This window comes from Phoca vitulina, unplaced genomic scaffold (assembly GCF_004348235.1).
Source record: "Phoca vitulina isolate PV1807 unplaced genomic scaffold, GSC_HSeal_1.0 scaffold8, whole genome shotgun sequence".
Taxonomy (NCBI): domain Eukaryota; kingdom Metazoa; phylum Chordata; class Mammalia; order Carnivora; family Phocidae; genus Phoca; species Phoca vitulina.
Window position 1 is genome coordinate 31,877,582 of NW_022589711.1, and position 27,892 is coordinate 31,905,473.

The 27,892-nt window shown below is 37.1% G+C and overlaps 1 protein-coding gene across 2 annotated transcripts in view; it reads right to left on the reverse strand.

The window, feature by feature from the left end:
* Positions 1 to 6,898: 6,898 nt before the first annotated feature.
* IFT57 (intraflagellar transport 57) overlaps positions 6,899 to 27,892 on the reverse strand; it is a 55,924-nt gene continuing 34,930 nt past the window's right edge. The window contains exons 7-11 of one of the 2 annotated variants that reach the window (XM_032406487.1): positions 15,543 to 15,614; positions 14,141 to 14,272; positions 12,723 to 12,785; positions 10,788 to 10,854; positions 6,899 to 7,110 (exon numbers count right to left, since the gene is read on the reverse strand). In XM_032406487.1, coding sequence (XP_032262378.1) covers positions 6,956 to 7,110; positions 10,788 to 10,854; positions 12,723 to 12,785; positions 14,141 to 14,272; positions 15,543 to 15,614 — 489 coding nt within the window. In that variant the 3' untranslated portion in view covers positions 6,899 to 6,955. Of the gene's footprint in view, positions 7,111 to 9,389; positions 9,784 to 10,787; positions 10,855 to 12,722; positions 12,786 to 14,140; positions 14,273 to 15,542; positions 15,615 to 27,892 lie in introns of those variants that run through there. The other variant, XM_032406485.1, reaches the window with a different exon arrangement.

The following is a 27,892-nucleotide window of genomic DNA, read 5'->3' on the forward strand; positions in this document are numbered from 1 at the left end:
ATTTCTAAGTTTGCCACTAACTGGGTTATATGGGTCAATTTTCTCTTCAAGGTGTTGTGATGATGTAATAGGTATATTAAATTTCTTACAACATAGTAGCAGCTCAATAAATGGTATTTATGATTTAAAAAATTAGTACGCTATAACCAACTTGATTTACTTTTGCCCTTCAATGTCATATCATCTATCTTTATATTTCTCAGATTGAAGGTTTATGGTATAATGGGTTCAAATCCTGAGTCCACTATTATATGGCTTTGGGCCTGTTACTTTGCTTCTCTGGATCTCAGTTTCATATCCGTAAACTAGAAATAATAACCTCCCTTACTGAGGTGCAAAATAAAATGTGATATTATAGATAAAATGCTTAGCACAGTGCTTGGCATACATAATAATGATCATTATCATGGTCTTTGTGCCTTTGCTCACATTAGTCCCTCTTTCTGGAATGCTGCTTCTCCTCTTCCATTTTGCAAAATTCTGAAAGACCTGGATTCTTTCCTCCCAGTGGATTCATGTCTCCTCAGCTGTGTTCTACTGTATCCAGGTCTGTTATTATATTTTATTTATCGTATTATGACTATTTGATTCACCACTTCTCCTGCTTGACTCCTTATCTTGGCATTCAAAATCTTCCTTTTCATCTTTCTTTTTTTCCTCCCAGTGTACCTCGAATCCTTCCTCTCCACCATCTGATCCCTTAATGCCCTTCTGTATTCCCATGACTTTATGTCTTTCCCTCTGCCTGAAATGGCCATTCCTGTTTTTCTTTGCTTTTGGAATCTTACTCATCTGTCAAGGACCGACTCTAGGAATTCTTCTCTATATTTCCTCCAAGTTAGAATCGCTCCTTCACCCAATTCAATACCAATTGGTTTATTTCTTTATTTTGAAAGTTACCATTAAAATGTTTTAATTAATGCACATATCTTCCCCATTAGATTCTGAGCTCTTGAAGGGAGAGATTATGTCTGATTATTTGTTTCCTCTATTATCTACTACTGTGCTCAAAATATAGTAGTTATCCATCACATTTTTGCTGTATTTGTACTACGTAAGTGTACTACACAGTATCTGCCTAAAGCAAGAGGTCAGAAATACGAATGAAGGTAGCACTTCTAGATCAGCAGAGCCTTCTGTAAAGCTCGTGGATTGCTGAATGGTTTCCAAGAGTCAAATGAATAGGGAGTTTAAAATCTGTCACAATCTCTATCTGAAATACAATATCCTAGTCATGAACATTAGTGTAGGCTAACATTTCATAACTAATGAGGCCCTGGAACATAAGAGAAATCAGGTCAGATGCCAGGGAAATATGTCAGTAAAACTAAGAAAAACATAATAAACTCTGGCTACGATTTTTAGTCCCTGTGTATTATGTAGAATCATTATTGAAATTTATGGTTGTGGAAAACTGGCCAGTTTCAGTTTCAGCATGGTTGAGGCAGGGACATTTCCTGTTATCAATAGGAAGCTGCTATACAATTAAATGGATCAATGATGCAGTGAACTGAATTAGTTGTTTTTTTATAGCAAGTAATTGGACTAGTTGTGCATTCTACATTTTTCAGTTGTACAAGCATGATCTTTGAATCTATCATGAGGGAAGATACTTGGGCTGCTTTAGCCTATTGATTTGAGAGGCAGTAAAAGGAACTGGGTTTAGTTAGAAAGGCAGTAAAGTTACATCAATAAAATGGTACAGGGGATGCACATTTGACACACTGAGTGGCTTTATGGAGACTTAATGATTTTTTAGAACAATTTGCAAATCTGATCTAATTCAATTAGTACTATAATAATCTACCTTAAAATATGGTGGAACATTCTTTTATATATTTACTGCATTTGGTTCTGGTCTACGGAACATTATAATACTTCTTATCAGTGGTGTGTTGGTAAACCGGCTTTTTGTTTTGTTTTTGTTTTCTTAAAGCCCTAATTTTTAATGTTTTCCTATTTCCATGGTGTAAATACTCCCATTATGCACTGGCTTTAACCTACCAACAGTTTAACAACTGCTCTCAAAGTTTCTAAATATCTGACAATCAGCTCTTAGGAACTGGTACACCATTGCAAATTATTTAAATAGCGTAGGAGAGCCTGCTAAAGATTTAAAATCATGCAATTTTAGAATGAGAAGCATTCAGTATATTCTAGTCCTACTCCTAACTTTCCAGAAAAAAAAAAAATATTGACACTGAGGATAAGTGATGTCCTAAAAGTTATGCAAAAACTTACTAGCAGGCTTGTGGTTGGAATCATGGTGTCTGGATTTCCCATTCAGTAATCTATGCAAAAGCCTTTATATAGGGAGTAGAGAAAAATTGTCATTGGGCATGAATGGAAACGTGACTGTATAATGTTGCTTTGGGATTCGGATGGGAAGGATGAGTGACAGGAGCTGTGAACCTGAAGTCCCATAGAGCTGCTCCAAGCTGTGTTGAGAACCATTTAGGTTCTCAGTACAAACTAAAGTTTGTAATCCTGGTTTGAAAATGGGCAGGCCGCTTGACCTTTTTGGACATTGGCTTTATGATTTTTTTTAAGTGACAATTTTTAATATTAGTATGTCTCAAACCCTAGTGTGTATTAAATAATTTAGGATACTTAGTAAAAATCACCCCAGATGGGGCTAATGTTAAGATAGTCCACAGGCCAAACTTTAAGAAAACTAGTTTAGATCCTTTTTAAAGAGCTCTTCAGATCCAAGGTGCTTTATCTGTTTACTGGCAAGCAAGGACAGTTTCTAGAGTGGTAACTCCCCAAAGTAGTTCTTCAATTAGCTGTATCAGTCATCTGAACAGCTTTTTTATATTTCTGGCCTCTCAGTCCCACCCAAGAACTATCAAGTAAGAATTGAAGGGTTAGAGGGCTAGGAAATTGTTGTTTTGTTGTTGTCGTTGAAGTTGCCTATTCGATTTTGATGTCCAAGCAGAGTTAGGAATGTCAGACGTTGCTAGCCTAGAGAATGTCTTGCAGGGTAAGAAAGTGGTAACTCGTTGCTAACTGCTGACCCACAGAGAAGGGGCTATGCACAGGGGCTTTAAGCCTATGCGATAGCATTTCAAGTGGGGGATGGGAAGGAGCAGGTGATAGGTTCCAGACTACTGTCTAATGGTCAGCTGGAAAGTGTCCTTGTAGTACTTGGCAGAACGAGGACAAAGTGTGGAAGGGGTCTGACACAGTCCTGATATAAGGCGTTGATGGTGAATCAGCAAATCCTAAGTTTGAACTTTGCATGTCTATATCAAATGCACACAATTACGTAAGTCTAACACTTGAGACATGTTATTTAGGACACATTTAGATGAGCATGGTTCTTGTCCTCCTCTCTTGTATTTTAAAAATGGCTTCTCAAAAACCCAAACAAATAGACTAGTGAATCCAAACTTGTTCTTACTCTTTAAAATGTCATTTCTGCTTTTAAAATATAAAGTTTTAGGATTTATGACTTGGTTGTTAGGCACATTAAGCTTTGAAAAAGGTAAAGCTATGACAATGGTTGCTATTTGATCACAAAATAGGACAGTACATTCTAACGACTGTAATTACGTTATTATTAAAGACTGCTTTAAAGGAAAAACAAAAAGCCTTTTTGGCAGGCATAGAAGAGTTTTAAGAAGAAAAGCATTTGGCCATGTCATCCTAGGTTCTCCACAAAGTCTCCCAAATCCTCAAAGTCTACTGACATTCAAAGAACATCGCGTGCATGTTAATCATCCATGCAGGAGAGTTATGAACCAGAGTGACATGTGTCTCATCTTCCTACCCAGATCCCTGGCAGATCCCTGGTTCTAATAAAAGGTTGAAAATAATCTCAAATTTGTACACTGATTTTCACATGCTCATTTACCTAAATCTGCATTCTCAAAGTGTGTTCTTGGATGAAAAGGATCTGTGATTACATATTTGTAAAAAAAAAAAAAAAAAAAAGGAACTATATTCACTATTTGCAGAATCACAATGCAGATGAGAAGTCCTAAAGAAAATGAAGCTTAACATTTTCAAATGTACTGGTTATAGAAGTTTGTTTTTGGGTAAAACTCATGGGAAATGCTGACCTAGCTAAGCTAGAGGGCAGTAGAAAAAAAAAAAAAACTCCCTTAGAATTGTCAAAAACTTGTTCCTATTTGATCAATGAATGAATGATTATAAAAATATAAGATGTGTTCAGTGGGCCATATAATTTTATTGGGGAGGTCATATTATTTTAACAAGTTGATTTTCTATTTGATTCAGAGGGAGGCTAGCTTCTATATAGAGCATATAATTTCCAAGAACCATCATTTCTTAAGCTTTATATTTTGAAATAATTTCAGGGTTATAGAAAAATTAATAAAAAATACAATGGAAAGGGGTTAATATCCAAAATCTATAAAGAACTTAAATAACTCAACACCAAAAAACCCACAAGTAATCTGATTAAAAATGGGCGGAGGACCTGAATAGACATTTTTCCAAAGAAGACATACAGATAGCCAACAGACATATGAAAAGATGCTCAACATCACTAATCACCAAAAAAATTAACATGAGATACCACCACCTGTCAGAATGCCTAAAATCAAAAACATATGGAATAACAAGTGTTAGTGAGGAAATGGATAAAGAGGAACCCGTGTGCACTGTTGGTGGGAATGCAAATTGGTATAGCCACTGTGGAAAACAGTACAGAGGTTCCTCAAAAAGTCAAAAATAAAATTACCATATGATCCCAGTAATTCCACTACTGGATATTTACCCAAAGAATACGAAATCACTAATTTGAAAAGATATATGCACGCTTACGTTTATTGCAGCAGTATTTACAATAGGCAAGATATGGAAGCAATCCAAGTATCCATAGATCAATGAGTGGATAAAAAAGATGTGGGGTGTGTGTGTGTGTGTGTGTGTGTGTGTGTGTGTATATATATAATGGAATATCACTCAGCCATACAAATGAATGAGATCTTGCCATGTGCCACACAACATAGATGGACCTAGAGGGTATCATGCAAAATGAAATAAGTCAGAGAAAGACAAATACCTAGGATTTCACTCATATGTGGAATTTAAGAAACAACAACAACAACAACAACAACAAACGAAAAAAGAAAGAAAAGAAGGGACAGACTAAAAAACATACTCTCAAATACAGAGAACAAACTGGTGGTTGCCAGGGGGGAGGTGGGGAGAAGGGATGGGTGAAATACATAAATGGGTTTAAGAGCACTTATCTTGATAAGCACTAAGTAATGTATAGAATTGTTGAATCATTACGTTGTACACCTGCAACTAATACAACACTGTATGTTAACTATACTGCAATAAAAAAAGCTGCACCTCCTTAAAAAATACAAGATTTCCAAAATGTTAACAATTCACCGTATTTTTTTCATCATCCTCCTTCTCTTTATATATACGTGAATACACAAACACACACACACACACCTGCATTTTTTTTTTTTGAGAATCATTTGAGAGCAAGGTGCTGACATGATATTCCTTTACCTCCAAATATTTGTGTGTTTTAGCAAAAACAAGGATATTCCCTTACATAACCATAGTATAAATATAAAAAAATTAACGTTATTTTATTTTTTAAAAGATTTTATTTATTTGAGAGAGAGAGAGAGCATGCACAAATATGGGGTGGGGGCCGGAGAGGGAGAAGCAGGCTCCCCGCTGAGCAGGGAGCCCGATGTGGGACTTGATCCCAGGACCCTGGGATCATGACCTGAGCTGAAGGCAGATGCTTAACCGACTGAGCCACACAGGTGCTCCCAAAATTAACAATACTACTATTATGCAATTTACAGAGTTTATTCAAAATTTACCTATCTCAATAATGTCCTTTTCTAACAACAACAACAACAAAATGTCTTTCCTGGTCCAGGATCCAAACTGGAATGACTTGTTGCATTTTAATTATGTTTCTTTAGTCTCTAATTTGGAGCAGTTCCTCAATATTTCTTGTTTTTCATGACCTTATCATTTTTGAAGAATATAGGTCATTTTGTACAATGTCCCTCCACTGGATTCGCCTGATGTTTCCTCATGACTGGATTCAAGCTATGCATTTTCAGAAGGAACCCCATCAATGTTTGCCCTTCTCAGGAGACACATGATACCGACTTGTCCCATTACTAGTGGGGTTAACTCTCGATCACTTAAAGTGGTGTCTGCCAGGTTTTTCTTCTGTAAAGTTACCATTTTTACTCTTCATGGAATATTTTACCTAGTTTGAGACTATGTAAATATTCAGATTTTCATTAAATTCTCACCTAGTAGTTTTAGCATTTGTCAACCTAAATAAAGAGGTAAATTGAAGCAAACTCAAATTACTGGAAATTGAGTTTATTCAGGAATAGCATAGGAACTACAATTCAGGAAACACACTCAAGCTATAGGTGAATCTGTTGAGATTTCAGGATGGGCCGTAGTTTTGAACAAGGAGTGCAGACAGGAAGACCAGCCAGACCAGCCAGAGTCCAGGCAGTAAGTTCATTGGATTGAGGATAGGGAGGTATACTTGACCTATGTTCATTGGTCAGGAGATAAATGTGGGTCTTCTAGAAATTAGGCATTTATGAGAAATCAGTCTCTCCATTCCTAAATTTTGTTCTGAGGGCACATGGATGAGAGTCCCCATTTCCTATCCTCTGGTTCCATTTTAGACTGAAATCCTTTCACATATCCTTTGATGATTCTTGCCCAAAACAATTACTACTATGGTAATTGCCAGATGGCAAATTCTAAATGCAATATTCTTTTTACATTAGCTGTCATTCTCTTGTAAGGAAGACCTCGCTCTTCTTCCACTGATTCACTTATTTCGTCAACATTAAAAATAAAATACGCAGTTATTTTACTAGCAAAATTAGTTTATTCAGAAATAGCAGAGGAATTGCAATATGGGACACGCAAGCTATGGTGAACCATAGGCAAATCAGAAGAGACAAAGGGAAAGTCAGCTTTTATTAGGTTTGAGGAGGAAATTGGGGAGGGTTGTTTTGAACAAAAGTTCATGGGAGAAGCGCAAGAGTTTAAGGTTGTGGCAGTTTCTCATTGGCTGCAAGCGACGGTTAGTGCTTTGTTGCGGCGGGGAGGGAGCTTCCTTTTTTTCTGAAAAGCAGAAAATGAAATTCTTTGTGAAAAATGTCTTTCCTTGTCAAGATAATTCTTATCTTCCTTCTCTCTGCTGGTTATGCAGGCTGCAACAAGTGGTACGTGCGTGAGCGCTCCCCCTCAGGCTGTCTGACTCCATTATTTTAAGTGAGGTTTCCTTCATTAATTTTCACAATTTCTATCTGTATGGACTCACGGTTTCTTATTTTATTCATTACTATCATTATTTATTTTAATGTTCAGTTGTCCCAGATGGACTGGTGGGACGCCCCTCAATCTGCCTGTGTCCTTTAGCCATTTTCCCATCATTCTTTGAGCACTTCTTTGCTTCCTGGCAGAAAGGGATATTCCTGCTCATATTGTGCTTTTCCTGCCCAGCCCAGGAGTCAGTCATTCTTCTAAGAAGCCTGTTTTTGTTTTAAGTAGATAATTTTAAAACCAAGAACTGAATGTGAGGCATTCTCACTGTTACTGCGCTGTCACCGCTTCTAGGCCCTCTTAGAGGACAGAAAGAGTAAATACATGCGTGGGTGTGTACGTGGGTTTCTACATACTTACTTATTTCTGTTAATCCGTATGTATTAAAAAATCATGTGTCTACTGATGCTTCCAATTCCAATCCAGTACCACAGAGGGGGAAAAATATCATTTACAATTACTATCTTGAAACTGCGTCAAAACTCATAGACTTGAAGTCATTAAATTTGCCATGCTGTACAATAGGAACTATGAGACATTCTGGAACTGGGTAATGCCAGTCATCCACCCATCCTCTTAGAAACTCATGCTCGGTGTGCTAGGTACTTGGCTAGAAATATGGAAATGAAAAAGACTTTCTCCCTTTTCTCAAGCAGCTCAGTCTATGCGAGAGGGTAGGAGAAAATAGATAATTACCATGCAGTGCAATAAATTCTGTTATTAGAGGTATTCAATGTTCTGTGGGAACAGAGAAGGGGGGTACCTACGCCAAACTGAGTAAACTAGATTGCTTCAGAGAAGAAAATAAAAATAGGTCACCCACAGTACTTGCTGGAAGAGTTCTTAGATTACTGCATGTTTACACAAAGTGAAGAGTGTACTTTTCTTCTGAGCAAAAGTACACTTTATGGAGAGCTCTAATTTATCTAGAAGAGTTCTCTGCATTGATTGAATTCATCAAAAATCTGCAGCCATGACAATATCTAGGCAGGTAAGTTCCAAGGGAATCAGTGTTCGCTTGTGACACCCAAGTTGGGGTTTCCCCTCTTTCTTCCAGACCCCACTCAATGGCCATAAAATAAGGGAAGAGAAAGTTTGGATTTTTTCAACTGCCTATATCCCAAACTAAATGAACTGACTTATTTGCCATTACATTTATTGTCACCCTCTTGAGCCAGAGAATAGTTTACACATCCTGACTTTCTTCCATCTAAACTTAAATTCAAGAAGAGTATGAAGGAAGAAGAAAATTTGTGTGCATGTGTCATCTACGAAGTAAAGTCAGAGGCAGAAAATTGGGGGGAGAAAATATTAGGATAAAAATTGAGAAAGGGATTTTATTAGATTTACTAGATTTCTTTTTCTTCTTTTTAAAACATAAATGCGGGCTATCTTCTGGTTTGTGCTCTCTTTGCCAGTTTCCCCCAGTTGTTAAGTCTGGTCACTCTAATATTGTTTATTTCACAATTTAGAAGTCCCAGACTAGAAAGTTGCTCAGTACGATGTGCAAGTAAAGATCAGAACCAGGAGCCTGATCTTCACATGTCTTGCTATCTCCCGTTCTGCTGCTTTAGCACAGAAAAAAGTAGAACTAAGACATATAATTATGCCTTTTTTGTCACTACAGAGTCAAACATGACTGAAATGTTTGTTTGTTTGTTTGTTTATTAGGTGGCCTTAGATCAGAGAAGATATAAAATCATTCTGGTCATGAAATACTCCTGATAAATAATAAACTTCAAATGTTAATAAGGACACTGAAGTTTTCTCGTATGCTTTTTAAAAGAAATGTAATTTTAGGTAACCATAAAGCTGAGGCAAAGGTAGTTTGGGTTCTTAAAAAGAATCCCCAGCCCTCATTAGCTGCCGCCGGGCGCAGAAGCACTTGTGCTCACTGCAGAGGTGGATCAAACTGAAGGTGCCAGGCTTGTGTCAAAGGTCCATGTCGCTTGTGAGACCCAGCAGCAGGAGTCCCTGCAGAAAGCATGGGTCGTACACACTGGCTTGCACAAGGAACAATAAGAAAAATATGCCACCGGGTGGGGGGTTTAACATCTGCAATGATTAGTGAAAGCTTCTTTGAGAGTTTTTAATTACTTTATTGTATATTAGATTCAATTTAAAGGCTTTAACCATCCATAAACACCATGATACAATATGTATGTGTATATATGTAAAAAAATACCCACTGAACATGCTGTAAGAGGTATAATTGTGTTTTGAAATCTTGCCACATGAAATACACTTTGATATAAAAAAAACAACTAATCAGAAGCATGAAAAACAGTATGTTTTAATAAGAGCCTATTGCAGATTCTGGAATGATTGTTGCATGCATGTCCCTAGTCATGTTGGACTTCTCCTTCAGTTTCGATTGGAGTAATGTGTGTTCCACAACACCAATTCTGATGTCCATCTGAACGGTTTCTTGCTTCAGCTTTGTTAAGCTCTGTTTAATCTTTACCAAGGGAGCTGCAGAATGAAAATAACATGCAATAAAAATGTTCATTTGGAGTATCGGTGTATTACAGAATTGTATGACATTCTCCTCACTTTGTCTTAAGCCAAAAATAGGGTTAAAAACACAGCCAACAACATACTGACATTCACACAGTTTTGCTGTGGTATTTTAAACACCTGAGATTTAGGATGGGAAATGACGCAGCATTTGATACTGAGGTTGAATTTCCTTCCTTTTCTCGGGGAAGAGTTACTAAAGGGGTATTTAAGGATGTCTTTAATAAGTTTTATGGGCTAGAATATTTGTCTGAAGGAAAGGGGATACAATGTGAGAAAAGAAGGAAGAAAGAATTACCTGAGAGGTAGAGATAATGGGCTCATTCAAACATACTGCAAAACCTCTAAACGCCCTCTTTTGAACGATCACTCAGTATATATCATCAGAACTCTGGAAAATCTTTCTAGAACACAGAAGGGCCTTAGACAGTAAACCAGGGCCCTGCCAAAGTAACTAGCTCACGATGGAGCATGATTACTAGAGAATTAGTAATTCTTCTCTATTTGACCCCTTTGCCCAGTCAGGCCCACTGGGGGGAGAGGAAGAAAAACAAAGGTCATCCCATCGCTGTCTTCATGCCATTTGGGCACACACTTAGTGCTCTTTTGCACATAAAATGGAATAATGAAGCTCCTTTGATGAAAACAGAAAATACTATTTTTTGAAAATTGGAATAACAAAGTGTATATTTAAGTATTTCCCACTCTATCTCTGAATCAACTCAGTTTGAATCAAAAAATCCTAAATAAGGGTAAAAAAAGTATGACTCTCCTCAGCTGACTGATAAGGAAAACAGTATATGGATTATCAGACATCATTTTTGCACCATGTACCTACCTCTCCTCAAATTCATTTTAAAAAGCAGACTCCCAATTTATTAATAGTATTTTGTTAAATAGATTTCTTGAGAAATACTCTCCTCTTGCTCATTTTCCCCTTAGGAGAAGTGTGTACTCACCACCATCAGTCATGCTGCTGCCTTTTTCTTCCATTTCTTGCTTTACCTTCTCTAGTTCTTCTGTCACCTTTAATTTAAAAAAAAAAAAAAAGTTTTCATGAGCTCTGGATTTTAATAAACTTTCACAATTATTGAATGATGTAGTAAGAAAATTTAGACATAATACATCTGTAAAGGGACACAAAAATATTAGGAGTGTTCTGGACATAATCTGAATAATAAGATAAAGTAGGCAGATACACAAAGGTTTTTATCTTCTGAGAGTGCTCCTAACATTAAACTTCACCAAATGACGTTCTCAGGCTGTCACGTGACAATAAAAAAAAACTAAGTTGTGGTTTTAGGCCCCAGACACGCAAACCTTGCAGTTACCTCCTAGCCCCTACCGTGTCAGTCCTTTCTGGTTTTTTTAGAGAAGGGCGAGCGGGGCTGGGGGTGGGGAGGAGCAGACGGGGAGGGAGAGAATCTTAAGCAGACTCCACGCCTGACGCGGGGCTCCATCTCACCACCGTGCGATCGTGACCTGAGCCGAAATCAAGAGGAGGCCGCTCAACCGATGGAGCCACCCGGGCGCCCCAACCATGGCCAGTCTTTAATAATGAGTCATTAATTAAAACCATATACACATCCTGAGAAGATTTTGGATTTCTAAGGCTTACTAGGTATCTTTCTTAATATTATAGTTTTATAAGAGAAGATGCCATCTTTTCCTCTATAGGATGCTAAAAATAATGTTTATACCATATGGCTGTATATAAAAATATTCCAACTGCTCTATCCAAACCATGAACTCCAAGAGGCATATTGCGCTGTCACATTGGCTCCTGTCTGTACCCTACGTCATACTCAAAATTATACTACTACAGCCTCTATTAGCAAAATTCCAACCTAGCATATTATCTTTGAAAAATCAAAAAATTTTTATATGACCTAGAACTAAGCCATAATTATTGTAACTTAGTAGGCTTTATTTTTATCATACTGGTGAGTAAAAACTTCCTTGGGAATAAAGTGCTCATCCAAGTAAAGCAAATTAATTTTTTTTAGGCACCTGCAATGTTACAACTGGGGATAACTACCTCCTCCAAAAGAACTAAATGGGTCCCTGGACTCCCTTCAAGTGTTAATTTACCTAACGTAAGTGAGCACTTTACTTCTACATAACATTCTATTTGCCTAGAAGCACCACAGGGTTAGGGTCTAAATATTTCTGAAGTTAAACTTTCAGTATTCTAAAATAACTATGCCTCAAATAATCTCTATAAAAGAAACTTAATTCTATTATATAGAAAAAGTCTGGGACAATTACTGAAGATAATCTTGTACATTGGCTATTGACCTTGTTGTAAGATTTTTTTTTTCTCTCAGCTCTTCAGTAAAAAATTGGAATATATATTAGATCTTACCCTCTTGCCTGATGATGAAAATCAATACAACACTATATGCAAATATTTCAGAAGTTCCCAGAGGGAAAGGGTTACAAGCCACTTCCAGTTTGTGGACAGAGAAATACTCAGGCTCACATACATCAGCAGCAATCACGAAAAACAAATCTTACATCTTACAGACTAACATTAAAATTTGTATAAGACATTTAAGCCAGTGCTTTACCTACTCTTCTATATATTAATCATAATTATTAGGTTTTTAAAAAGATTAAGGAAGGTTATAAATGTGCTAATATTATCAGCAGGTTCTATGTTGAATTTAATGAAACAACTTCAGGCATTTTATGGAAACAAACAGTATATACATACATAATTGGTTCATTGATAAGAAAACTAGGGACTGCCTCCTAAGGAAAAGCACGTAAAGCCCCGGGGAGCGGTGACTGAGGTCAACAAGGCCCGGCTGTAGCTGTATGGAGCCGCCCATGGCTCGGTGCAGCCCGGGCTCAGCCCACATTGAGAGAAAGAGTAAGAGCACAGCGTGTACCTCAGACAGGAGCCTGGTCCTCTCTGTCACTCCGCCGTTACCCTGCTGGTAGCGCTCCCTCGCCTAAGGGAGGAAACATTTTGTTTAATGACAAATTCAAAACAGAAGCAGATTACTTAAATGTGACCTCTTTGTGTTTGCAGTTTCTGCATATCATTTTATGACAACCCCCCCCCATTTGTGAATACATTTGTGAAAGTGACATTTAACTGTAGCTGTTTTATGTCCCTAATAGGCACCATGTATTTAAACGAAGGCACTATAAAATGATAAACTACCTTAACCTTCATATACTGACTGTGTAACTCACATGGGCATGGTTCACAATAAAAACTGTCCTCAGCTGTTCCTACATGGTTTAGGAGAGTAGCTCTTGGTTGATCTAATTTGCATGCTATGCAGAGAAAACCAGTTCTAAAAAATCAATCATAATAGAGCATCAGGATGAGCAATTAATAAGGATTAACAAATGGGTATGACAGTATGGAATATGTTCTTGGGAACTAATCTAACAATTATTTAATATCAATGTTTGACAGATACACAGTGGTTTTCATCAGAGACTTTTACAGCATTTTGAAAGTAAAAACATCCACGAGTAGATGTGTGTATGAGGGAATAATTTGTTAAATAAATGACATAATAAAAAAGTGAAGATTATTTTCTGTTTGGTCTTTGAGAACTTCTGGAAGTACAGAGGTGTCTCAAGTTTATTTCCATTTTTTTCTGTCCTTGCAACCTTGTTCGCTAAAAGAAAAAAAGTCTTCAAGTGACATTTGCAAGTGTTCTTACTAGTCTTCCTCAGCATCAGGAGAGAGGGGGCATAACTCCCAAGGAAAGCCTTTAGATCCCTACTGGGGTACAAAGAACTGCTGCTTTCAAAGGCTGAAGGTTTTATTTTTTTTGTTGTTGAAATTCTAAAACCTTGAAAGGATTAAAAAATTTGCGCATTAAATTAATTAAACTGCTTGTCTTTGAACGTGTCTTGCTTTCATATTCCTTATTATGTGGCTGTAAGCCATTAAGGCAATGATGTCTTTTCCCTCTGACACATGTAAATGCATACTATTCTTTTTCCTCCTACTCATAGGGTAAATTAACAGCAGCCTTAGAAACAAAACCAGGTGTCCTGACACTCTGTTCCTGTTCTAAGCAATGTTCCCCAACAATACAGGCCTTCATTTATTTAAATCAAAAGAAGAAATGCATTTCAAGACTTCTAGAGGATAATTTCTATTACATGTAACATGGAGATGGCAAGTTCTACCGCCTCACGTGGCTTCCTCAAGTGGGCAGAGAATCCATGTGTTGCTGTTTGTGAAAAGCACTTCATGATTCTCAAATGCAAAGTGCTGTGTCATGTTTGGGAATTAGGGTCATTAACTGAAATAAATCCCTGGATATCATTCCTAAGTTACCTCACTCAGTTGGGCTTGAGCTGCACGATATTCTTGAACCAAGTGCTCAAGCTGGTTGTTGATGTACTTTTCTCGGCTGCCGATCTTTTCCAGAGTCCTACTAATTTCATTATGAAGTTTATCCAAAAATCCCTAGAAATTCCATAGGATTTTAGTAGGTAAAAGAATTCACAAATATATTTTTCAAAAATAGTCTAAAACGGGCTAAATCTCCTTCAATTCATCCCACAAATTCTCAACCACTTGTGAAAAAGAAGATAGCTTGAAATTTTCAATAGCAAAAGAAGTCTGTAATGAGAAATATTTTAGTCACACTTGGCAGAATGTTAAAATAAAAAAAGCACCTGGTAGTGTTAGTCAATTCATTAGTCCTTATGCATATCCAAATTGTATGTGAGTGGAATTTGCTTTATATAAAGTTCGCAATCAAAGTAGGTAACAGAATAACATGACTTTCTTGTAGCACAGTTCAAAGATGACTAGAATATTCCCGTTGGAGGTAAGTCATTAAATTTATAGCTCTAGCCTGGGACGTGTAAACTTCTCATTCCAACTTTGCTTCCTTGTGGCATCCTCCAAAAAGTCCTTATTTCTGTCAGAGCAGCAAGCTTGGGGAAGTTGTAGGTTCTAAGCCTTGCTGGTCTGGTACTCTTTTATCCCTTGGGATTCAGAAAGAAAAGAATGATGAAATGTTTCTCTAATATGTAACATGTAATATATTAGAGAAACATAATATATATAGATACATTAGATTATCTATCTATATATATATATTAGAGAAATATTTCATTATTTCCTTTCTGAATATATTGTATAATTATATATATATTGCATATATATTATACAATATACATATGTATATATACAACTGCATATATATTATACAATATACATAATGTATACAATTTATATATTGTATAATTTGTATACATATTGTATAGTTGTATAGTATATATATTAGAGATATATATCTCTCTCTATATTAGGTATATATTATACTGCTTTGATTAGAAAGTTACCCTTCTGGGCGCCTGGGTGGCTCAGTTGGTTAAGCGACTGCCTTCGGCTCAGGTCATGATCCTGGAGTCCCTGGATCGAGTCCCACAGCGGGCTCCCTGCTCGGCAGGGAGTCTGCTTCTCCCTCTGACCCTCCCCCCTCTCATGTGCTGTCTCTCTCATTCTCTCTCTCTCAAATAAATAAATAAAATCTTTAAAAAAAAAAAAAAAAGAAAGTTACCCTTCTTTAGTTAAAGTGTTAGGGCTGTTGAAATATAATATGGTACATTCAATCTGTAAGTTCCTCAAAGGCAAGGATTGCATCTTTTTTTTTTAATGTTCTCCTTTAACAGGTGTTCAACAGATGGGTAAATGTACATTGATTCACCTGAAGTAATTCACATACCTTGGTCTCCTTTAGAGCAGATTCTATTCCACTTTTGTGTTGGTGCATTTGGTCAACGTGGATTCTCCAATCCTATAGGCATAAGAGCATATAGGAACAAGTAAAATATACATTTCCTTCTTTCCTCTACTTTTTTGAAGTTGTATCCTTTATTTTAATTACTTTGGTTGCTGCCCTATTTCAGGTAGGAAAGTCCTATATATAGCTTGCAATCAGATTATAAAGAAATATGTGTAGAGCACTTTAGGATTAAAGGTTTTAAATAAATGTAAATTATTTTATGTGTTCACAGAGTGATGTCTGACAATTTGAATATAAATTATTCCTGCACTGCTGGTGGTTAATATTTATGACTACCCATCAAAATGAAAAAAAAAATCTAATTACTAGAAAAGAAATACTTGTTTAAATAGTAACAATCGCCAGAAGCAACTCTGGAATCAAGTATCATATATCAAGTATTAGTTTGTCCCCTGAAAATTAAGATGGGGCCCTTTTTTTCGGAAGACGTCTCCTTCTTAAAAAAGGAAATCTATATGGATTATTAGAGTTCATATATTTTGAGATATATCGCATTACTATTAAGGCTGACCCAAATCAGTGTGCATATTTGAAATCTATGCCAACATTTTAATTTCTTACAAGATATCTTCAAAATCTTTTGGTTTACATTACTAAAGGTAACAATTTTAAGACTGGAGAAATACCCACGATGAAAAAAAATATTATGGTAAGTTGAAGTGATGGAAGCAGGATATTCCTCAATTATACATATCTGTTTGCATACCCTGATGCTCTACTTTGCTATCTACACTATTCTGTGAAGACAAAAATATACTGTGAATTGTCCTCTTCTACCGATTTCTTAACTTAGAAACATGGGCTAGTGACTATAGGGGAAAAAAATCCTGGGGTACATCACACATACCAATGATAAAATTACAATATATTAAAGAACCTCAAAGAGCATCTAGTCTCACCTTTATCATTTCACAGATAAGCAAAAAGAGGCCCAGTGACAGAAAGGGGCACACGTAAAGCCACTCTGGTAGTGGTGCACATGGATCAGAAGCCAAACGTATTAATTCCCACAGAATAGATTCTGGCAGGTCAGAGTTAATAAAAGGAGCAACCTGCTACTTGACACCAGGGAAGGTGCTAGAGCAGAGAACAAATCAGCACTTCCCTTTGTCCATAAGCATTTTTCTGTCTCATGAGCAAAAAATATCTCAGAATATGAGAGCTGGGAAGGACCTTAAAGATCATCTACTCATCCATTTAACAGTCATCTGGTGCAACGTTTTCATTTTACAGTTGAGGGGACTGTTCATCACCCGTGACTATGACTAGACAGATTTGGCAAGGAAACAGGCCTCTCCAACTCAGCCAGTCAACACGGGGACGGGGAGGAGAGGTGACTGGCTGGCCTGCTGCAACTGGACCAAATATGGTTAAGCCTCAAAATGGAAACCTGTTTAAGCCCAAGCAAGCATCCTTATGAAAGAAAATGAACGTAATAGGTATCATTATATTAGTAATTTTTCCAAAACAGTACTCGTCCAGCCTTATTCCAAAAAGAATTTTATAAGCTTAATAAACACCAAGTATTCCTACAGTCTCTGTGTCTGTAGATATATGCATGTATAAACACACACATTATACATACATATACTTTATATAGATATCCTTTTATTTATAGTAATCGGTGTTTTAATATAGTTTGTGTTCTGCTTTTTTCTACCCAGCATTATCCTTTACCCAGCAAATGTAAAAACTCTATTTTTTCATGTTCTGATAAAGTATTTCTAGAGAATTAAACGTGACTGACTCATCTATGTATAACTATGATAACTTACATTGATGTTAAACTCGGAGGAGCTGGCACTGCAGTGCAAGCTTGAAGCATGAGTGGCATTTCAACAGGCTGGAAAGGAGTGGGAGAGGAAGGGTATTTTAGGCTGAGGGAGTAACAGGAACAAGAAAAAAACCGGAAAATATATAGGGAACAAGAGCCCAGGCTGGCTGGAATATAAAACACAAAGTTCTTGGGGTGGGGTAGGGTGGGGTGGGGCAGGGCGGGGAGGGGTGGGGTGGGGTGGAGAGGATGAATCATGAAGAAGCAAAGCTGGAGAGGTAGGTTAAGTTAGACGGAGGGCTTTCACTGAGGAATGTGCATTTTATCATGCGGACAATGGAGAGCTAGTCAAGATTTTTGGTTTCAGTTTTAGGATAAATTTGTGTTTTGAGAAAGTTAACAGAGAAGGACTAGAGGCCAGAAAGAATTAGAAAGGCAAGAGACTGAAGGCAGGTAGGCAACCAGTTACGAGGCTGTGTAATGGTCCGCGTGGTACATGAGCAGGGTTTGCGGTAGAGCAGTGCCTGTGAGAATGAAAGAGAAGGCATGGGCTCAAGGGACATCGGGGACACGGAACTCGCAGGACTTGAGGACTAAGGGCAAGTGCGGGCTGGCTGAAGTGGAGGTGGGGTAGCAGAGAGAAGTTGTCTTTAAGGTTTCTAGCCTTAGGAACTAAGATATTAGTATTATCAGTATGAGAAGGACAGATTTCAGGGAGCCAGAAACACTGAGGAATTTAGTTTGGAACTTTTTAATATGATAACCCACTGGGACATATTTATGTATTCTTATTGCCTTTTAAAGTGGAAAGCTAATAATGATTTATAATTATCTGCCACATAAACCTGTTTAATTAAAATCTAGATGGACACATTTCCTGATGTACAGTTATTAAAAAAAAAAAAAAAAAGGCTTAAAAACGTTCTAACCTTTTAACCCAGCAATTTCACCTCTAGAAGTTATTCTCAAGGAAACATTTGGGGATACACACAAAGATGAATGTACAAGTTCTTGGTAAAACATCTCTGTAAATATTTAAGTCTCTAAATATTTAACAGTAGAGGACAGTTTAAACTAATTTTGTAATATCCATTTCACCACTAAAAATAATGCAGTATGATACCATTTTTATAAAGCTCACAATGAAGCACAGCTCAATGATACGTTGTTTGGAGATATACACATATACGAAAACACTAAAACAAAAAAGGAAGAGGAAGAGGAGGAGGAGGGGGGAGAGGAGGAGGAAGAAGTGGAGGAAGAGGAAGAGGAAGCAGCAGCAGCGGCTAATGACAATATATAATACGCAAACGTGAGGACAGTGGTTCCCCACGGGAGGCCAAGGGCAGCAGCAGAATTACACAGGTAATTTCAAGGGCACGTAATGGTCTAGTTCTCAAGTTGAGGAGTGGGTTCATGAGTGTTTGTTTTATTATTGGGCTTCATAATATATATGTATTGCCTATCGAAATGTTAAATTCATGTTTTCAATACAAACTTACCCAGCAAAAATGCACGCGAACAACATATAGTAAAGTGGAAAAACATTCCCCAAGGAATACACTATTATTGGTCCAATTTAGTAAAAACTAATATTTGTGTATATTTGTATGTGTATGCATATATTAAGCCAGGAATTTGGATACCGATGTTTAGAATTTCTTATCCTTCCAAAATTTTCCAAATTTCCTACAAGACAATTTTTAATCATCACTTTAATCATCAGGGGGAAAAAAAGTCAAAAACCTCCTGGATGCCCAAGTAGTTCTTGAAAGGCGTTTAATACAGTTACAGCAGAAAATATAAGTGATCATACTTGTAACATTTTAAAAACATGAATATAAAAGGCAAAATACATAGCTTTTAAAAAACTACAATGGAGATGGTTAAAAAGTTTACAAAGGTTTGTGGTAAGAATGAAGAAGTGATGAAGGACTTGATCCCCAAAATAAAACAGTAAAAGGAACTGTCCAACAATGCTAGCAATCCTTATATTGGTAGAGAATCCATTAGGTTACAACGCACTTTTATACACCTTTCCTTATTTGAGACTCACAAAGGTTTGGAGTGCTAAGTCGATTTCTCAGCCCTTCTTTTTCACTTCTACCCTTCCCTGTAAGAGGGTTATGTGATTTGCAGGCCAGCTGTGGGAGGAGTATACTTCCCTGCCCCAGTGATGCTGGCCTTGGCCATGTGATTCTCTCTGGCCAGTGGAATAGCAGTGGGCATGGCCTAGGCCAGGCCTGTGCACATGCTGTAAGAGGCATCCATCAGCCCGCTTTCCCTTTCTCTCAGCCATGATAATAGGCATGCCCCACATCGGGGTTATACTTTCGGCCTGGGTCTGGGACTAAGAAACATGGAACACAGCAGGAGTAGAGCTGCCCCTGAATCACACATCAGCAGACCTGTGTCCTGAGTGAGAGTAAATGTGTTGTTATTATGATTATAAACCACTGTGATTTGGGCTTGTTTTCAATACAGAAAAACTGACTATGTATACATATTGTATAGGAGGAAAACGAAGAATCAAGTAAGTTAAATGACCTTTCTCAAGTTTCATGTCTGGAAAATGGAAAGCACTCCCAAACCAGTGCATTTTCCACATACCATAGACTGCTTTTCTTTATGATAAAATGAAATACCGCAGAGTATCTAAGGTAAACCAAAATTTTTTTTTGTTACATATCAAGTGAGACCACACGGGCCTCTGGAGTTTACTGGTCACCTGTTCCAAAGTGCTCTAAGTGTGTTCATTAAGCTCATTTCTCCTCTCTATTGCAGTTGAGTTTTTCACTAATCCAGCACATTTCCTCTCTCCGAGGAAATGAGAAGACTAATAATGATGCAGTATATCATTTCTTTAGACTTTCTATTTTTAAAAATCCTTTCATACAAAATCTCGTATAATTCTGTCACTTTTGAGGTGGCCAGCAAAGGTACTCCTCCCCACTCCAAATTCTTTAGTGCCAAAGTATATCTCTCCCCTTTTCAAAAACTGAAGAATTGCGATGCATATCTGCAGATGGTGATTCACAGCATACCATAATGTCAAAATGTAGGAGATCCAGCTGCAGCCGTTAGGGTGACCAGCAAGACTACATGGAGCTCTGGGTTTTACTTCAACAGCACAACCCCTGAATGATTAACTTTACTTATGATGCAGAGACACTTGGTTTGTCCGGATCTCCAACTCAATGCTTCAAGCTCCTCTCTGACACTGCTGCGGAGAGAGAGACCGAAACACGAGCTAGGGATGGCAAATGGAACTTTTATCTGTGTACACGTTTTACTAATTTACAACTTGTAAAATGTCAAACTCTCAGTTTTTTCTCCAAGTTTGAGCTTCTTTATGTGTGGAGAGGAGGAGAGCCAAAGGACTCTTGAGAGAACAAAGCTGAGGAAGGCACATTGGTGTATGCAGGGATGTTTTTTTCTGGGCTCAGGAAAAGTCCCTGCCAGAGCACAGCTGAGTCTCCTAGTCCGTGGATCTAGTGGCACCTTTGCTCCAGCCCCCAAGAGCGGGAGCAGGGCCCCAAGGCTCGGATGTATTTTGAATTGCTCTCTATCACAAAAATGTTACTTCTGCCATCTACCCTCCCTTTTCCCTCTATTCTTACTGGTTCTCCCCCAACTGTGTTATGAATAATTACTAATGGAATCTTAATTTAATGTTCTGTTTTTGCAGTCGTGTTTTAGTGAATATGACAATATTTACGAGGGTTTTTATGGGCTCCCTGCATTTAAGGGGTCTCACTGCATTTTTCTCATCAGGCCTCTGTTCTACCCCTGAATTCACTTTCTCTGTGGGTTTTCAAGATTACTCTGGGGAGGAAATCTTGTGCCTCCATTTCACCGATTGGGTAACAAATTGAGGTGGTATGATTTTTTACCACGTCAATTACAAAAAGCCAAATGTCCTTTCTCTCACTTACAGATCTTCCATTACACCGACCTGCTTCTTTCATTTCCTTGCTTTGTCACCCAATTTCAATAAGGAATACAAGAAACTGACGATTTTCAATGCGAGTTTGCACATTAAATAAATGTTTCTTAGCTCAGTTGTTTTGCTAAAGCTTAGACGCTACAGGAGGTTTGCTGCTTCTAATCTGCTGGGGATGAACAGTCTGTTTTACCAACCTTGTTAGAATCATCTCTGAAACAACTATATGTAAATTCCAAAGAAGGATTTATCAGACTCTCCTATAAATAAAATGCATGAGCTTTAGTACATAGTTTTCTGTGATTTCTATTTTGGCTACTTAGAAACCTTTTCTATTTCCTTCCTTGGTATAGAGTAGTTCCCCAATAGTCACATCCATTCTGAGATCCTCTTACATCTAATGATAGCTTCAATGTTAACATTCAAGGAATGTCTAGTATGTGTCAGGCACTATGTTAAGCCCTATCCAAACATCATCACATACAATTCTTTTAAAAACTCTCATTAGATGAGGAAATTGAGACGTAGCTCCTTTAAAGTAGACTGCCCAAGCTTACAGGCAAGTCAGCAGTAGAGCGTAAACTGGCAGAGACCACGATATCATGACTTACCATTTCCCTGATGAAATGCAGTGAAGTATAACTAAAAATTTTAAGGGGGTAATGGTTAAAGGAGACTTTAGTTTCATCTGTAATATTTGAATATTTCCAAGAATGTATTTATATATCAATTGTATAATTAAAAAAATGAATTTAAAACAGTTTTAGGATAAACACATGCAATTAAAAACTTTCTCACAAAGAAATATCCAGACCCAGATGGCTTCATCGGTGAATTTTTCTCAAATATTTAAGGAATAACAACAACTTTATACAAATACCAGAGAACAGAAAAGAAAAAAAAAAAAGGAGAGCAATTGCCAACTTGTTTTATGAGGTCTAGATAGCATTACACTAAAACCTGAAAAAGACACCTAAAAAACAAGAAAAATTACAAATCAGTATCTTTTGTAAACATAGATATAAAAATTCTCAACAAAATACCAGCAAATCGAATCCAGTAATATATAAAAAGGATAATATATCACGATTAAGTTGCATTTATTCCAAAATGCAAGGTTAGTTTAATACTCAAAAATCAATCAATATAATCCACCATAGCAAGAGAGGAAAAAAAAGAGGAAACAAATCATATGATCCTCTTAATAGATGAAGAAAAAAATCATTTGAAAAAAATGTAACATCCATTCGTAGTAACTCTTAGCAAACTAGGAACAAAAAGGAAGCTCCTTAACCTAGTAAAGGATATTTATAAAAGTCAGAAAGTTAACATCATACTTAATGGTAAAATTGAAATACTGACAGCTTTCTCCCTGCTAATACCACTTATATCCAACATAGAGTTCTTAACCACTATATAAGGCAACATAAAAGAAATAAAAGGGATAAGACTTGTGAAGAAAGAAAGAAGATTGATGGTATTTGCAGATGATATAATTATATACACCGAGAATGCAAAACAACCTATAGGCCTATTGTTAGAATGAATAAGTGAATTTAGCATGTTTCCTGGAGATGTGTGTTTGTATATACACAGAACTGTATATTTTTTAAGATTTTATGTATTTGAAGGAGAGAGAGAGAGAGCATCTCCAGCATGGAACCCAATGCGGGGTTCGATCCTATGACCCTGAGATCATGACCTGAACTAAAATCAAGAGTCAGACGCTCAACCGACTGAGCCACCAGGTGCCCCCATAATTATTTTTATATACCAGCAATAGACAGAAAATAAAATCTAAAAAGATACCATTTTCAGTAGTATGAAAGAACAACAAATAGACTAGTGCAATAAAACAGAGTGTCCAAATACAGACCCACACATACATGCTCATTTTTTATGACAAAGCAGTGCACTGGTGAAAAGATAACCTTTTCAATAAACTGGGTCAGCTGCATACACACACACACACACGTATGTATACCAAATAAATCTTGAGTTCTACCTCACACCATACATAAGAATCAATGCTAGATGAATCATAGAACTCAATACAAAAAGTAAAGCAATAAAGCTTTAAAAAGAAAACATAGGAGAATAACTTCAAAGCACTGGGGTAAGCAAAGATTCTTAAATAAAACATAAATATTAGCCATATTCCCTTCTCCCCAAAAAAGATCATTTTGAGTATATTAAAATCAGGCCACTGTTTATCATAATATACCAATAAGAGTGAAAAGAAAAGCTAAAGAGTACATATTTGCAATACATATACCTGACAAAGGACTCATATCCAGAGTATATAAAAATAATTTCTATAAATCAAAAGAAAAAGCAGATAACCCAATAGCAAAAGACAAGAGGATATCCAAATGTTGAACATATGAAAAGGGGTTCAACTTCAGCAGTCGTCAGGGAAATGCAAATTAAAATGGCAATGAGACCATAGCATATCTATTATGACAAAACTTAAAAAGATTCAATACTTAATGTTGATAAAGATGCGGAGCAACTGGAACTTTCATACCCTGCTGGGAGGCGTATAAATTTGTATAACCACCTTCAAACACTATTTGGCAGGGTCTGCTAAAGCTGAACATATACGTACCCTAAGACCTAGCAATTCCACCCTAGTAGAAATTCCAGTAGAAATGTGTACAGATGTTCACCAAAAGACATTTACAAGAATTTTCAAAGCAGTATTATTTATAATACTTTAAACAATTCACATAAGTCCAGATGTGGGCTACTCTGGAAGGGCATGACCTGGGCTAGGAAGCTCTCTGCCATCAAAGGAGCAGACAGCTAGGGGTTGTCTGTTGACCACACTCTGTGGCTGGGCAGCAAGTCCTTGACTGTAAGGGGATCTGGAGAGTTCATCTCTGTTTCAGCCATAGGGAGAGAGACTTAGTTATTAAAATTATAACTACAGCTGCAGTGGTAGAGAGGTAGGGCCAAATGTGAGCGGCAGTCCAAAAGTGATCAGTCTCAAGATTTCAGTGTGGAATACTGATGTTCGTGTAACATGTTTAATGCCCCATCCATGGTCAATGATAAAATTCTTCAGAAATCTGATGGCAGGGAATCAGGTTAAGTGAAAAAAGCAGAGAAGACAGCTTGATAGAAGTGGCTGCATATGTCTTAAGTTCACTGTAGCAAATGTTGCTGGGACAGGTCGATAATTCATCATGCTTTCAATGCAAGGAGAAGAGCAGCGGATTTCCCTCCTCCACCCACAACACTCCTTTCCCTAATAATAGAACATTATCTATATTCTCTTTTTGCCACTTTGCACAAGCGGTTTTGCAATCTCTTCTTCTTGTTCTACTTGTTGATTTGTAGCTTCACCATGGCTCACATTTGTGCACGTGTTTGTGTGTGTGTGTGTGAGAGAGAGAAAGAGAAGAGAGGTGAGAGAGATCATCCATCAAGTATTTTTTTCATGAGATTGAATTACTTTCTGAATGAAAAATGCCCATCAGGTTGTGAGGTAATTACAGAATGTGGCTTTCTGAATTTTTTAATGTGACCTTTTTCTTTCATTGCCAGCAGCTTAAAGTCTTCTGTGGTACACACTTGTGGTGTGAAAACAGGATTTTTCTTTGTAAGCGTTCAAAGAACTAAATATACGACTTAAGAGGGGCTGAGTATGTATGTGTGTGGTATATGTTGTATGTGTATATTTGTTGCAGGGAGTATGGGAATCCACTAGTGCTGGAAATTCGAGTTTCCTCAGGAAAGTTCTTGCTTTCTAGATATTCCCCTTGTTGTAGAGAAGAAGACAGTGTGCATAGAGGGTAAGCAAAGACTATCATAACAATCACTAGTATTCTCACACCTGCCTGTAGCTGAATTGAAACTGGAGATCCATAATCTCTAAATAAAATACCTTGTTAAAGAATTACATTTCTAATTGTGTGCTCAAAGATGACCTTTACTGGGGCGCCTGGGTGGCTCAGTCGTTAAGCGTCTGCCTTCGGCTCCGGTCATGATGTCAGGGTCCTGGGATCAAGCCCCACATCGGGCTCCCTGCTCGGCGGGAGGCCTTCTTCTCCCTCTCCCACTCCCCTTGCTTGTGTGCCCTCTCTCGCTGTCTCTCTCTGTCAGATAAATAAAATCTTTAAAACAAAACAAAACAAAACAAAACAAAAAAACAAAAAGATGACCTTTACTGACTACCATCTGTTACTAAGGTGTTTTCATATGTTGACTCTGACTTATTATTCGTGCTTACTCCATCCACACCCCTTTTATATGGCCACAGAAATCTCCTGAGTGAGGGTTTCTAGACTTTAGAAGGAGTTACAAGCTCAGAGAAGTGATCAGGCAAGGCAGACGGGGAGTGGGTGGGGGCCCTCCTGTGAAGGCAGGGGCACTCTTAGGCCAAGTGAGAATGTAATTATTTCACAGGATGCTGAGTAACCACGATGCATAGCCGGAAGAGAGAGCCTTGACAGTCCTGCTCAACTTCAAGAATCTACTAAACAAAACCTTGATCTCATACAATATTCAAAAAAAAAAAAAAAAAAAAAACTGAAAAAATAAATAGAGCCATCTGCATATTTGAAGAACCAAGAAACGTAAGTCATTACCTTGGCATAAGGAAACAATCAAATAAAATGGGATAAAGGCTAGGGGAGTAAAATTTGTCCACATATTAAGAAATTTAATAATAAAACACTGTGATAGTGAGAACTACTCTAATATCATTGATTGGAAAAATGAATCAAACCAATTAAAAAGTACATTTCATAGGAAGGTCCATATGACAAATGGTTTCTGTTTCAATTCATGCTTTTACATTAAGTGATTTAAAGGAAACATTAAATCATACTTTGCAATAATGAAATATTTAGGCAGTCTAGAAATTTTAATTATAATCAATATATATTAATTCACTGCTCTCAATCACAAGTGTCTATTTGAGGTATATCTGCTGTGAGGCATTAGTAACTTCCCTCTGCAGTGTTTCTATAACATGTGCTCTTTATTGGTTATTTCCTTAAAATCTGCTACCACTGTTGATGCTCTTTACTTAGAGTTGATGGTAATCTCTAAAGCAAAAACACTTGTTCTCCTATTTCGATCTGTGATAAATGAAACCTTTCCCCGATCCAGTGGAAACATTATCACACTCAGGGTAAATAGGAAGGAAGGTATCATCAACTATCTTTAAACAGAATATCCTGAATGTTCAACAAGACTGAGACAGAAGCAGCTAAAAATCATTTCAGTTGCTTAAGGATGGCTGGGTTTTTCTCCACCCCTTTGCAGTAGTTTTACATATATAATTTTAAGCACACTATTCTTTTCCACAATCCTGATCTCTGTCCATGACCCATATGCTAAAAAGGAAAAAAAAAAAAAAAAATAGTTGACCAGCTTAAGAAAAAAAAAACAAAAAACAGTGAATAAAACTTTAAGTCCACAAAATAACACCATGCTTTAAAAATAACACAAAAATCCAAAGCAATACTCTGTTTTTTGTAGTCTCCTTTAAAGAACGCTCGCCTGTAAATGTCCATCAGTGAATATTTCCCCTCATTCTTTGAGACAACGTGGCAGTTGAGTAATCATGCAGGCTGCTCTAAAAATGTATGTGTGTCTAGTTAATTTAGGCAGTTTATTTTGATAGCATTCACCTCTTTTTGATTATAGCAGGTGTTTCAAGGATAAATTTGCCGAAAATTGTATTTTGTTTAAACAACAGCAGCATGTACATTTATGGCCTTACTATATTACAAAGCATTTATTGTCTGGCAGCAATAGATACAATTACAAACATTTGTGACAGTAATTGGAGCTATTACTCCTGCATGGAGCCTCATGGAGACCAACTTATTGCCACCTGTATTTACATTTGTTACTGGTAATTGTGAAAGCTGATTTTTTTTTACTTGGTGCCCTATTTTTTTTATTTATGTGAATATTTCTCAACAAAAGGTCTGTCTACCAGAAAATCTTAAAAAATTATAAATGTAGTTTCTCCATTATTCAAATAACAGGCAGAATCACATTTTAATGACTAATATATACATAAGCTGTATTCTTATATCCTAGCCCACAGAATATATTATACCTTTTTGCTCATGGATGCAAGAATCCTGTCAATATAGCCTATCCAACAACCAGAGTACAAGTCTTAAGAAATGCTCTTTATTTCCAAACTATAACAATTCATAAATCCTTGCAGGTCAGAAATATTTAGAAAGCTAAATTTTATTAACATTCTTCTTATACTGCATCCAAACACAGCAATGGCAGAAGGTCAAAGCAAGTTACTCTCTGCACTGTTTTGGAATGAGAAAAATACCCTCCTTCGTCTTGCTTCCAGATACAGATTTGTCTGTAACAGTAAAAAGAGAAAGCCTACTATTGTACATTTTCTGCAGGATTTGGCTTCCAATTTGAACAGACTTAAATCTAATATAGTAATTCTGTGGTCCCTCCAGGTTCATTTAAATGGAATTCCACCTGCTGATTAATAAAGGCCTCTCTTCTGCCTCTTAGGTTTTAGCTCTCCCAGTGACTAGAGAGCCCAAGGGCTCAAGA